This window comes from Sander vitreus, chromosome 7 (assembly GCF_031162955.1).
Source record: "Sander vitreus isolate 19-12246 chromosome 7, sanVit1, whole genome shotgun sequence".
NCBI classification, from domain to species: domain Eukaryota; kingdom Metazoa; phylum Chordata; class Actinopteri; order Perciformes; family Percidae; genus Sander; species Sander vitreus.
Window position 1 is genome coordinate 749,292 of NC_135861.1, and position 12,335 is coordinate 761,626.

Consider the following 12,335-nt stretch of genomic DNA (forward strand, 5'->3'; position numbering starts at 1 on the left):
TAAGTCAATCTTCTTATTTGACTCTTATTGAAAGGTTTTTAGACACTGGGGACGTTTTCTTCGTGCAATTAATTCGCACGGGAATAATGTCTTTGCCCAAACTGTTTTTGTCATGAGGACTTTCACACAGAACACAAACATTATGAGGTTATAAAGCAACTTAATTTCCTTTCAGAACGAGGACGATTTTTCAGAGCATTTACACCGTCAATAAAGGCATCAACCAATCACGTTGTGCCTCTACTTGTGAGGATTATAACAACAACACGGAGGCTTCGTAGTCCAAACCAACGGCAAGCTTTATTACTCCTTCAACCTTAACAAAGGCAGCTCACACCGGATCCACGCTTTCCCTCCTTACCTTTCACAATAAAAGCCTTAGACATATACACTGCATAACTGTTTATAGGATTCAAATAGCTGAAAGGAAATCAATTAAAGCTGCAAGCAGCGATAAACGGGCCCTCGCCCCTCCCAGCACAGTCAGGGAACTGGCGGGACGCCCGGGCGATTTACTTAAAATTTTGCACACAGCCTCAGTGGACGATGGGGAACAGCTGTGCCGAGTTTTGTCTAATTTGGAATAACTCTCGCCAAGATCCTCAACACTTCCTGTTTTGACTGCCATCTACAGGAAGTTGGTCCTCTATAACTTGCGCATTTTTTGGACTATCATAATTCTTTTGATAGCTTTTGTCATGAGGGTTCCCCGAGTCAACATGCAAAATATCGTGCAGATCGGACTTACGCTCTAGGAGAAGTTAGAAAAAGTAGGTTTCGCATATATATATATATATATATCGCGATTTTGCTAATTATTTAAAAAAAATTAAAACAGTGCCATCTAATGGCCGATTGACGCCAGATTTGGCGCAGAGCCTCAATGGCCCATGCGGAACAACTGTGTCGAGTTTCGTGTCAATCGGAATAACTGTTGCCAAAATACACAAAACTTCCTGTTTTGACTGACACTTACAGGAAGTTGATCCTCTATAACTTGCACATTTTTAAAAAATTAGCAAAACTCTTTTAATAACTTTTTGTCATGAGGGTTTACAGATTCTACATGCGAAGTTGCAGCTGTCGCAAATAAGCATCGCTGCCGGTATGAATAGTTAAGTATTCACAGGCGAGTATTTCCTGTTGTATATTGGTCCCGCCCCCCGGTGTGTAAAGGCCGTCAGAAAATGAGTAAATGTCACTTCCGAAAGGAACATTTCTTGTCTGTTAAATGAGGCTGCTGGCTAGTTAGGCTACGTTCAGACTGCAGGCAAAAGTGGCCCAAATCTGATGCATTATTTTAGGGGTCAAGTGACCAGGTCAGACTTCTTCTTCAGTAGTGTGAACACGCAAATCTGGCCCAGACCACTTTCCATATGTGGTCCTGAATCAGACCCAGGTCGGATTGCTTTCAATGTGGTCGCAGTGTGAACAACCGAGGTGGATTTGATGCGACTTTTACGTCAACATTTATCACAATTACACAGTAACGTTAAGAACTCGACGAGGCTACAACATGGAGAACAGTGATGGAGCAGGTCAATGGAGGGAGAGGGAGGGGTGAGACCTCACTAGTGTTATGCTCATTAATGTTACGGCTGCCATTACACAAATAAAAGTGAAAATGCTGACTTCCTCCATCAACTCCCTCACTTTATTGCGACAGCGTGCTGCGTCTGATGTCACTGTTAATTGGTCTTTTGCGCATGGTCAAAAAATCCAAATGAAGTATTAAGACTTGTGGTGTGAACGTAGCCTTAGTGAGCTGAAAGTTAGCAGACTTGTGTCCAACTCAGAGTTTTAAAGTAGAGCTGCACAGATTAATACATTAATGCCAAATATTTAGATAATCGGTTAATCAGTTTGAGTCATTTTCTATGCAAAAAAAAAGTAAAACGTGTGTGATGTCAGCTTGTTAAATGTGAATATGTTCTATAGTTTCTTCTCTCCTCTGTGACAGGAAACTGAACCCTCTTTCCTTCCCTTCCTCCCTTTACGTACTTCCTTTCTTACATCTTCTTTCCCTCCTTCCTTTTTTTTCCAGCTTTCCATATTTATTCTTCTTTCTACTATTTCTATGCTTTCTTCGTCCCCTCTTCTTTTCATCCTTTCCTCTTTTCTTTCCTACCTTCTTCACTACATACAGTCTGTCCTTTCTTCTTTCCTTCTATCCTTACGTACTTAATGGCTTTTTTTTTTTTGCACAAGTAGCCTATAGAAAAAGGTAACTTGTAAATACTCTTTGAGTAGCCCAAATGTTCAATGTACACCTGTCTTCTAACTGTTGTCTCTGTTGTAACTCTTGCAGCAATTGCTCTCAGTCCTTTGTTCTGTCTTCTTTCCTTCCTTTACTTTCCTTCCATTATTCCTTCCTTCCCTGTCCATCCTTACCTCCTTTCTTTCCCTGCGTACTTCCCTTTGTTCCGTCTTCTTTCCTTCCCTGTCCATCCTTACCTCCTTTCTTTCATCCTTCTTTCTTTCCCTGCGTACTTCCCTTTGTTCCGTCTTCTTTCCTTCTTTTCCTTTTCCCGTCCTTCCTTTCCTTCCCTGTCCATCCTTACCTCCTTTCTTTCCCTGCGTACTTCCCTTTGTTCCGTCTTCTTTCCTTCTTTTCCTTTTCCCGTCCTTCCTTTCCTTCCCTGTCCATCCTTACCTCCTTTCTTTCATCCTTCTTTCTTTCCCTGCGTACTTCCCTTTATTCCGTCTTCTTTCCTTCCCTGTCCATCCTTACCTCCTTTCTTTCATCCTTCTTTCTTTCCCTGCGTACTTCCCTTTGTTCCGTCTTCTTTCCTTCTTTTCCCGTCCTTCCTTTCCTTCCCTGTCCATCCTGACCTCCTTTCTTTCATCCTCCTTTCTTTCCCTGCGTACTTCCCTTTGTTCCGTCTTCTTTCCTTCCCTGTCCATCCTGACCTCCTTTCTTTCATCCTCCTTTCTTTCCCTGCGTACTTCCCTTTATTCCGTCTTCTTTCCTTCCCTGTCCATCCTTACCTCCTTTCTTTCATCCTTCTTTCTTTCCCTGCGTACTTCCCTTTGTTCCGTCTTCTTTCCTTCTTTTCCTTTTCCCGTCCTTCCTTTCCTTCCCTGTCCATCCTTACCTCCTTTCTTTCATCCTTCTTTTCTTCCCTACGTACCTTCTTTCTTCTTTCCTTCCCTCCTTACATACTATCTTAAAGACTTACATAAAGTGTGGAGCTATTTTCAGTCATTTTTTATGTAAAAACAGGTGAACTTGTGTGATGTCAGCGTGTTAAATGTGACTGTCTTCTAGTCTCTTCTCTCCTCTGTGACAGGAAACTGAATATCTTTGAGTTGGGGACAAAACAAGACATGTGAGGACGTCTTCTTGGGGCTTTTTTGGGGAAACACTGATCCCCAGTTGCTTCAGTCAGCGTTGTGTTTCCAGCCGACCGCGGGACTTATCCACGTTATTAAACCGACAGAGCTCAGTGTCACGTTCCTCCTTCAGTCCGAGAGCAGATCTGATGATGAATCTTGTGAATCCTTTTCTGGTCCAAAGTCTTTGGACCAGAACCTGAATATTCAGACCCATTGTTAGACTCATTAGAGTCCGGGCTCCGTGATGATCCCCCAATAAGCTGCTCATCAGAGAGCCGATCAACGGCAGACAGTCTTTAGAAAATGCATAGACGAAGAAAGATCCCAAAATCTCCTTTTGTAAAAGAGAGAGCAGGCTGAGGGGCGGGGCTAAAGGGCAGCGCGGGGGTCAGACAGACAGACAGGCAGACAGACAGACAGGCAGACAGGCAGACAGAAGGATGTGATAGGGGGATGAGAGCATTTCATTAGAAATGTATGTATCGTTTAGGTCAGGAGTTTAATTTCTTTACATGCTACATTTAACGCATTCTCATCAACTTGTTCGTATGATATCGCATGAAAACGTATGAGCACGGGGGTGTGAACAGGAAGTGGCAGGCTGCGTGTGACGTGGCGGGGTGTGAACAGGAAGTGGCGGGCTGCGTGTGACGTGGCGGGGTGTGAACAGGAAGTGGCGGGCTGCGTGTGACGTGGCTGCCGCTCTGCAGGACGAAGGCTGAAATATAATGAGGCACTTGTTATGATCCGGAGCTGCAGATCGCTTTGTTACCTGCTCTCCACCATGGCTGTCGCTATAGAAACAAACAGGTCATCCTCTCGGCCGAGTTGCCGCGGCGATGTTATGGGTATAAATAGGACCACAGCTGGACCTGAAGAGTGTGTGTGTGTGTGCGCGCATGTGTGTTTGTGTGTGTGTGTGTGTGTCTGTCTGTGTGTGTGTGTGTGTGTGCGCGTGTGTGTGTGTGTGTGTGTGTGCGTGTGTGTGTGTGTGTGTGTGTGTGTGTGTGTGTGTGTGTGTGTGTGCGCGTGCGTGTTTGCGTGTGTGTGTGTGTGTGCGCGTGTGTGTGTGTGTGCGTCTGTGTGTGCGCGTGCGTGTTTGTGTGTGTGTTTGTGTGTGCGCGTGCGTGTGTGTGTGCGTCTGTGTGTATGTGTGTGCGTGCGTGTGTGTGTGCGCGTGCGTCTGTGTGTGTATGTGTGTGCGTGCGTGTGTGTGTGTGTGTGTGCGTGTGTGTGTGTGTGTGCGTGTGTGTGTGTGTGTGCGTGTGTGTATGTGTGTCTGTGTGTGTGTGCATGTGTGTGTGTGTGTGTGCGTGCGTGTGTGTGTGTGCTGCCTGTGTGTATGTGTGTGCGTGCGTGTGTGTGTGTGTGTGTGCGTGTGTGTGTGTGTGTGCGTGTGTGTGTGTGTGTGCGTGTGTGTGTGTGTGTGTGTTTTATGGCTCTGTTACATCATCAGGGCAACGTTTTCTCTTTTTTTTACAAGCAAGCAGGCAAATCACATCATCTCTGTTCTATTTAATATCTAATAATATTAATATTAATAATAATAATAATAATGTCATTGAGCCTTTACATGTTCAGCTTATAAAAATAAAAAAATCATTCCAGAGTGATATTCACATGCTCAGATTACAGAATAATCACAGGACGGCTCCTTCAGTCTGTGGCAGAGGCGACTGAAAGGTTCTCATGTTGTTTGCATACGAGTTTAAAGTTCTGGAGATGATGATGATGATAAGGAGGAGGAGGAGCAGGATGAAGGTGATGTGACAAACAGAGAGCAGCCAAGACTTTAAGCTCACTCTGTTACCCAACGTCAGTGACCCGAAACACTGCATCATGAAGCTAGTATGAACCTTCTTATTTACAGAGTTTCCTCTATGTTGATTGTGTAGTGGCGGCCCGCCACGGCAACATTTCTGCCGCCACGGTATCAGAAATAGGGCAGACGCACAATGTAGTCGCGGTGGCCTTTTAAATGATCCTGCCGACATAATGCACCCCCCGTTGGCTGCCGCTCACATTGCAACTTAACAACTAGTAGAACTGTTCAGAGGTTATTGGGCCAGTTTAACTCCACATACTGTTGTGTTGATGGAGTTTATTGTCAAAACGTTCGCTTTCTTCCGAGTCGACTATTTAACGAACAGCTCCACCATAGCTCGGACCATAGACTGTAAATATTAATGGACAGAGCATGTGTGACGTCACCCATTGGTTTGTGGAGATCTGCTGAGTCGTCGATTTTGCCGTTACGAGCGCGGCCATCCTGGTTGTGGATGTGACGATTTTGGACGAGAGGGAGGAGAGAGGGAGGAGAGAGGGAGGAGGGAGGAGAGAGGAGAGAGGGAGGAGAGAGGGAGGAGAGAGGGAGGAGGGAGGAGGGAGGAGAGAGGGAGGAGAGAGGGAGGAGAGAGGGAGGAGTGAAGGAGGAGAGAGGGAGGGAGGAGAGAGGGAGGAGAGAGGGAGGAGAGAGGGAGGAGAGAGGGAGGAGGGAGGAGAGAGGAGAGAGGGAGGAGAGAGGGAGGAGAGAGGGAGGAGTGGGGGAAGAGCTGCTTACACTCTACGTTACGTTACACACTTTCACTGGCAATCACATCATAGCCACGCCCTAAAACACCCCCTGCTTTATCGCCGAGTTTGAAATCAATGAGACCAGAATTCAGAAAATGATCATTCTGTGTTAAGAAGACTTCAAACTAGAGATTGAGACCATGAACTCATTATGAAAATGTTTACTGAGGTAATAAATCAAGAGAGAAGTGGGTCACTTTCTCAGAGACTTCTACAGAAAGTCCCTGCTGGACTTCAGATAGAAAGCAGGTTTAAGGAGTCTCCCCCTGCTGGACTTCAGATAGAAAGCAGGTTTAAGGAGTCTCCCCCTGCTGGACTTCAGATAGAAAGCAGGTTTAAGGAGTCCCCCCCTGCTGGACGTTATAGAGAAAGCAGGTTTAAGGAGTCTCCCCCTGCAGGACTTCAGATAGAAAGCAGGTTTAAGGAGTCTCCCCCTGCTGGACTTCAGATAGAAAGCAGGTTTAAGGAGTCTCCCCCTGCTGGACTTCAGATAGAAAGCAGGTTTAAGGAGTCTCCCTGCTGGACTTCAGATAGAAAGCAGGTTGAAGGAGTCCCCCCCTGCTGGACGTTATAGAGAAAGCAGGTTTAAGGAGTCCCCCCTGCTGGACGTTATAGAGAAAGCAGGTTTAAGGAGTCTCCCCCTGCTGGACTTCAGATAGAAAGCCGGTTTAAGGAGTCTCCCCCTGCTGGACTTCAGATAGAAAGCAGGTTTAAGGCACTTCTGCATTTGCAGCACTTCGCCGAACCAGATGCTCTGTCCATTAATATTAACAGTCTATGGTTCGGACAGACCTGCCCCCACTGCTTAAAAAAAAAATCCTAAAGGAAACACTGTATTTATACCTCCATTACTCCAACGGGACGGTGTGTCTTGTGTGTGTCTCTGTTACTAGAGACCGAATCACCGTGACGTCGCGCTGACACAAACATCCCTTCCTGGTGGACAAATGAGATATGAGATATGTGAAATCTGCCAACTTGTTTATTTCTGTTGTCGTTTTCAGCCGTAACTGTAACGTTTAGAGATATGTAGTTAAACACGGAGGTCCGACCTGTCTGTGGTCTCTGCTGTGATTATTTTCTGTCCCGTGTTGCTTTGCTAGCGTCTTTGATAAACCTAATCTAGCGTTAGGAACAGCAACAAGTCGCCATGGCTTCATGGTACAGGTCTCAGGATGCACTGAGGGATGATGGGTAAAATAAAAGCAATATTCTTGGTTAATTCGGTGGCTGTGTGTGCAGCTGTGATGTCATTGGCCAATCAGAGGCCTCAAAACCCACCCACCAGCCAATCAAAAACAAGTCCTTGTCTGCTTGCTTTTTAATCCTTCAAGCAGGAAATGGAAAATGTCTGCTGTCATCCAATAAGACGCAGGCAAAGGCGGGTCTTCTGTGAGCATTCCAATCAAAAAAGCCCTTATAAGTAGCCACTAAAGTATACCAGCGAAAGAGAAAACGAGAATGTCCTCGCTGTGAGCCAATCAGAGAGAGAGAGCTTCCCGCCCACCGAGCCGACAGCCAATCAAAACCTTTGTCAGTTTCTGTGGGCTCGGCTTCAGCCAGGGGCCCGGGGCATTCCCCTGTTGCCAAGGCGACTCAGCTCTCCTCCAGTCTGACTCCTCCCTCCACCCGGCGGCCATGGCGACGCTGGCTGCCGATTGGCTGACCTCTGAGAAGCTGGCTGCTGATTCGTTGTCGAATTCGCTCTCGTCGTCCCTCGGCATGAGGAAAGAAAACACGGCCTTCTGAGGCGCACCGGAACTCCCAGAATGCTTTGCGCGGCGGGCGGTGCTGTCATCTCTCTCCCGCCTCTCCTCCCCCTCTCTGTTGGCCGCTGTCGCCCTTCTCCTGCTCTTCGTCTCGCTCCTCCTCCTCCTCTCCTCCGCCTCCACCTCCACCTCCACCCCCTCAGGCGGAAGCAACGCGTCCCAGGATCGAGCACTGATCCTGGGTAAGCTTCTGCTCCTCCTCCCCTGCTCCCTCTGGTTCTCCCGCTTCCCCTTCTGCCTGACAGTCTGGCTTCCCCTCCTCTCCTCCTCCTCCTCTTCCTCTCGTGCCTCCTTCTCCACCGCGTCTAGGTCCAAATCAGGAGGCCCTAACCCTCCTCTTCCTCCTGTTGTTCTTCGTTTGGTTTCTCCCTCTCTCCTCGTCTTCCTCCTCTCTCCTCCTCCTCCTCCTCCTCCTTCTGTACCACCTCCTCCCCTCTGCTGCTGGCCGAGGGAGGCGGTTGTCACGGTTACTGTTTCCACATGTGTCTCCTCTGTGTGTGAAGAGGAGGAGGGGGAGAGGGCTCCTTCCTCAGGGCCTGGCAGACAAACAGAGAAATAAACATGTTGAGCTGCAGTTCCTCCAGCGTCCACCAGATGCTGCTGTGTTTTCACTGAGCTTCCTCTTCTACTGTCAGACGGAAGGCACAGTATTAACACCATTGTCTTATTAACAAGTAACTACAACTTAATGATGACATGTAACTGTTCTAACACATCTACCACATCATTAAAGGGTACCTATGTTCCTATGTTTTTGTGTCTAAGTGACTGATGGGAACAACAATCTTTGAAACTGGTCCAGTATTAAGCGAGACCGAAACAAGCTGTAAAGTAACCCTATAGGACAAATATTCATCGTTAGTTTGCGTCCACTAAAACTTCTCGTTTGCTTATGGAAAGGATCCCTACAGAGATAGACCTTTTTGATAAAGAGTAAGATTATTTTTGTTTAACATGAAACAGCCCCGAAAATCCCCACACCAAACCCACCAGACTCCATGTAAATAATCAAGACTTTTATCATCGTAAAACACACTTCATTCAAAGTGGACAGAAACTAAATAAAACTATCAAAAGCCGTCTTGGTTCATCTTTCCACTGTTCCAACAATCACCACTCTGGTTTGGTTGAAATAAACCCTTAATTCACCCATTTACATGTGGAGATATGCTGGCTCTATACACGCTAAAAGTCCTGATTATTTACATGGAGTCTGGTGGAGATATGCTGGCTCTATACACGCTAAAAGTCCTGATTATTTACATGGAGTCTGGTGGAGATATGCTGGCTCTATACACGCTAAAAGTCCTGATTATTTACATGGAGTCTGGTGGAAATATGCTGGCTCTATACACGCTAAAAGTCCTGATTATTTACATGGAGTCTGGTGGAGTTTGGTGACGGTGATTTCGGGGCTGTTTCATGTTAAACTAAAAGGATCTTCCTCTTTAACTAAAAGGTCTATCTCTGTAGGGATCCTTTCATAATGTTGTCAGACACTTAGAATAATAATCTGAGTCTGTCAGCAGCAACAACAGGACTTTTAGTGGACGCTGACTGATGCTGAACATTTTTCCTGTAGGGTTACATCACAGCTCGGTTCACGGCTGCTGGTTACAGCGTTCTCGCTCAATACTGGACCAGTTTCAGAGATTGTTGTTCACTAGACACCAATGCATGGGAAAATAGGGTCCATGTTTTAAAGTTTTTAAAACATTTTAACATGGAACTACTTGTGCTAAGATGTAAAATGACTGATGGCTGAAGGTCGTTAATAACAAAACCAAGATGGAGGGATGAGAGTGAAAAGTGAAAGGAAATGAAAGATGTGTTAAAGAGGGGGAGAGAAAGTTACCAACCGCGAGTTTTCAGTGCGTCCGATCACGTAGAAACAGGGTTCGCCCTGTTTCGAGTTGGTCATACAGAGAGACAGGCTGGACAACTCCACTGAGGAAGAGGAGCAGGACGAAGAACAGGACAGGAAGTACAGGAGGAAGGAGAAAGAGGAAGTCAAAGTACAAAGTCAAGAGAATCCCAGAGCTGTGATTGGATGATTCAGACTCAGAGAGCTTAGTGTTTTAGAGAGAAGGTAAACTAGTTTTCTCAGGAGTTTATTAGTAGTCACGAGTGGTGGAAAGTAACAAAGTACATTCACTCAAATACTGCAAGTACAAATTTAGAGGTATTTGTACTTTACTTAAAGCTGGGGTCGGCAGTTTCCTGGAAAAGGCAAAACAAACGCCAGAATGCTTGGTCAGGTGCTTTTGGCGGTTTGTTATTGACGCAAAAAGTCTCCTTTTAGCGTCATATGTAGACGCGCTTGGTCGGGACTCTTGGCGTCAGGTTTTGGCGCTCTGGGTCGGGACGTACGTTTAACTGACGTGGTTTAGGAAAAGATGGTGGGCGGGGTTACAAGATGTACGTTTTGTAGGGACACGATCTTTCATATTGCGACAAAAACGTTCGGAAAAAGCATAGAAAGTTGGGAAAAGCGTCCAGAAAAAAGCCACAAAAGAGCGGCAAGAGCATCCAAACGTAGCGTAGAAGCGGGTCGAGTACAGGACGTGAAACCCCGTCCGCCAACACAGGACCTTCGCCCAGGAGACCGGGGGTTCGTGTCCCGTTCTTTTCCCGCGTGTCACTGAAACGTCCATTCATACAAGCGTCTAGAAGGGCCGCTTGGTCAGGAGCCTTTAGCATTTGTTACTGATGCAAAAAGTCTCCTTAGGCGTCACTGTTTGACGCTCTGGGTCGGGACATACGTTGAACTGACATGCGGGGGCCGTGGAGGTCACTTACTTACTGGGGCTTAGGAGGGAGTCTCTATTGTGTAAATGTGTCTATTTATGTAAAATAAATTATTATTAGATATTTGGGGTGGGTTGCACTGGCCAGTTTTAATTATTGGGGGGGTTGTAACCCCCTCATCCCCCCTGTAAATTATGCATATGGGTCAAACAAACACAGGACTTTCACCCAGCAGACCGGGGGTTCATGTCCCGTTAACAATATCTGAAAGTTTATCGTGGGATTTTTGCCCAATGACGCCAAAGAAAACCTGTCTTCCCCAGCTTTAAGTACTTCCATTTTACTGCTGCTTTATATTTGTTACTCTCTGTCTGTCCCGCGTCAGTTTGTCTCACCGTAGTCGGGCACGTAGCCGTTTCCTTTCTTGAGGATGAGGTGGATGCGGTGTCCCCCCCTCCTGATCTGCTCCACAGCCTGACTGTGAGTCATCCCCGATGTACTGTCTCCGTTTATCTCCACCAGCTGGTCCGACACCTGCCAAGTCAAGTTTATTTCATCCATAAAAATGGAAATGACAGTGCTCATACCCGCCTTAATGCCCATGAAAAGATAGAGCATAAATACAATACAATAAATACAAATACACAACCCAGTCTCACGGCAGTTCGTGAAATGGTCACGTTATTTAATGTATTGATTTGTCTTCACGGGGACGTTTTTCTCGTTTTTTTTCATGGTGGCCAGCACGAAAATGTAAAGTAATGTCTTTCAATGGGAAGCATATGTCGTGATCACAGCACGAATACGGTAGGGAGTAGTATGAAAAGCCGAAAATCCGCGTAGGGAGGTTGTTCGGGGGGGGGGTGGATGGGTCAAACAACACAGGACTTTCACCCCGGAGACCGGGGATCGCGTCCCGCGTGTGGCGTTTAGTTTCCCCGTTGTTACACAGCCATCTTCTAACCGTATACATACTGGGAACTATATTCTCAGAAGGCGAAGCACTGCTACTCTCTGCTCGGGGCTTCTCACGTGCTGCGAGCATATCACTCCGCCCAAGTAGCAGAGAGTAGCAGTGCTTCGCCTTCTGAGAATATAGTTCCCAGTTTATATACGGTTAGAAGATGGCTGTGTGTCATGTGACCTTGTTTATTTGTACACGCTGTGACTACACAAATCACAACATGTAAATAGGAACATGTTGGCGTTATTTTGTCACTTATTGGGACATATGGGTCCATACATACTCATAAAGGTATGTCTGGACTTATCTAACTAACTCTGGGGGTTACGGTGAATAAGACCAAGTCCCAATAAGTCAGCGTGTTCCTTTAAACATAAATAATTCACTTAAAAACAGAAATGCTCAGCTGGATGTTGAATGTTTGATGCTCCGAGTCTCGCTGCTGCAGGCCCAAAGTGAGACTCATAAATATATGAAATGATTTAATATCACAAAGGGGAGAATTGCTGAAAAAGCTCCGTCTGTCAGGTGTCTGTGGACACCTCACAACAAGTTCAATACTGTTTAGGCACCAACCGAACCAACCGAACTGCCTCTAAAGTAACAAATATCAAAAAAGACATCATCATTCAATGCCAACGTCCAATCCCAGTGTTCCCCCTCGCTCTGTGGAAGACTTCAACCCACATTTAGACGTCCTTCCTCAAGAAATGTTATGTTTTTTCGATAAATAACAGCAATTTCCCCCGTACATTTTGTGTCTCTTTGTGGGATTTTGCATCTTTTTGTATTCGTGTTCTGTCTCTTTTTGGTCATTTTTGTTTTCTTTGGGTTTGTTTTGGGTCTCTGTGGTCATTTGGCGTCCTTTTTGTAGTCCGTTGTCATTATAGGAGCGTTATTATCACCATAACTGTGTCTAAAACCTTGGAAAAGCTAAAGCAGGT

At 46.1% G+C, this 12,335-nt stretch overlaps 1 protein-coding gene across 1 annotated transcript in view; it reads right to left on the reverse strand.

Moving 5' to 3' along the window:
- Nucleotides 1–6,562: 6,562 nt before the first annotated feature.
- LOC144520416 (membrane-associated guanylate kinase, WW and PDZ domain-containing protein 3-like) overlaps nucleotides 6,563–12,335 on the reverse strand; it is a 57,607-nt gene continuing 51,834 nt past the window's right edge. Inside the window, exons 18-19 of the mRNA XM_078254112.1 lie at nucleotides 10,823–10,961; nucleotides 6,563–8,215 (exon numbers count right to left, since the gene is read on the reverse strand). Of these exons, the coding sequence (XP_078110238.1) occupies nucleotides 7,392–8,215; nucleotides 10,823–10,961 (963 nt within the window). The 3' untranslated portion in view covers nucleotides 6,563–7,391. The remainder of the gene's footprint in view (nucleotides 8,216–10,822; nucleotides 10,962–12,335) is intronic.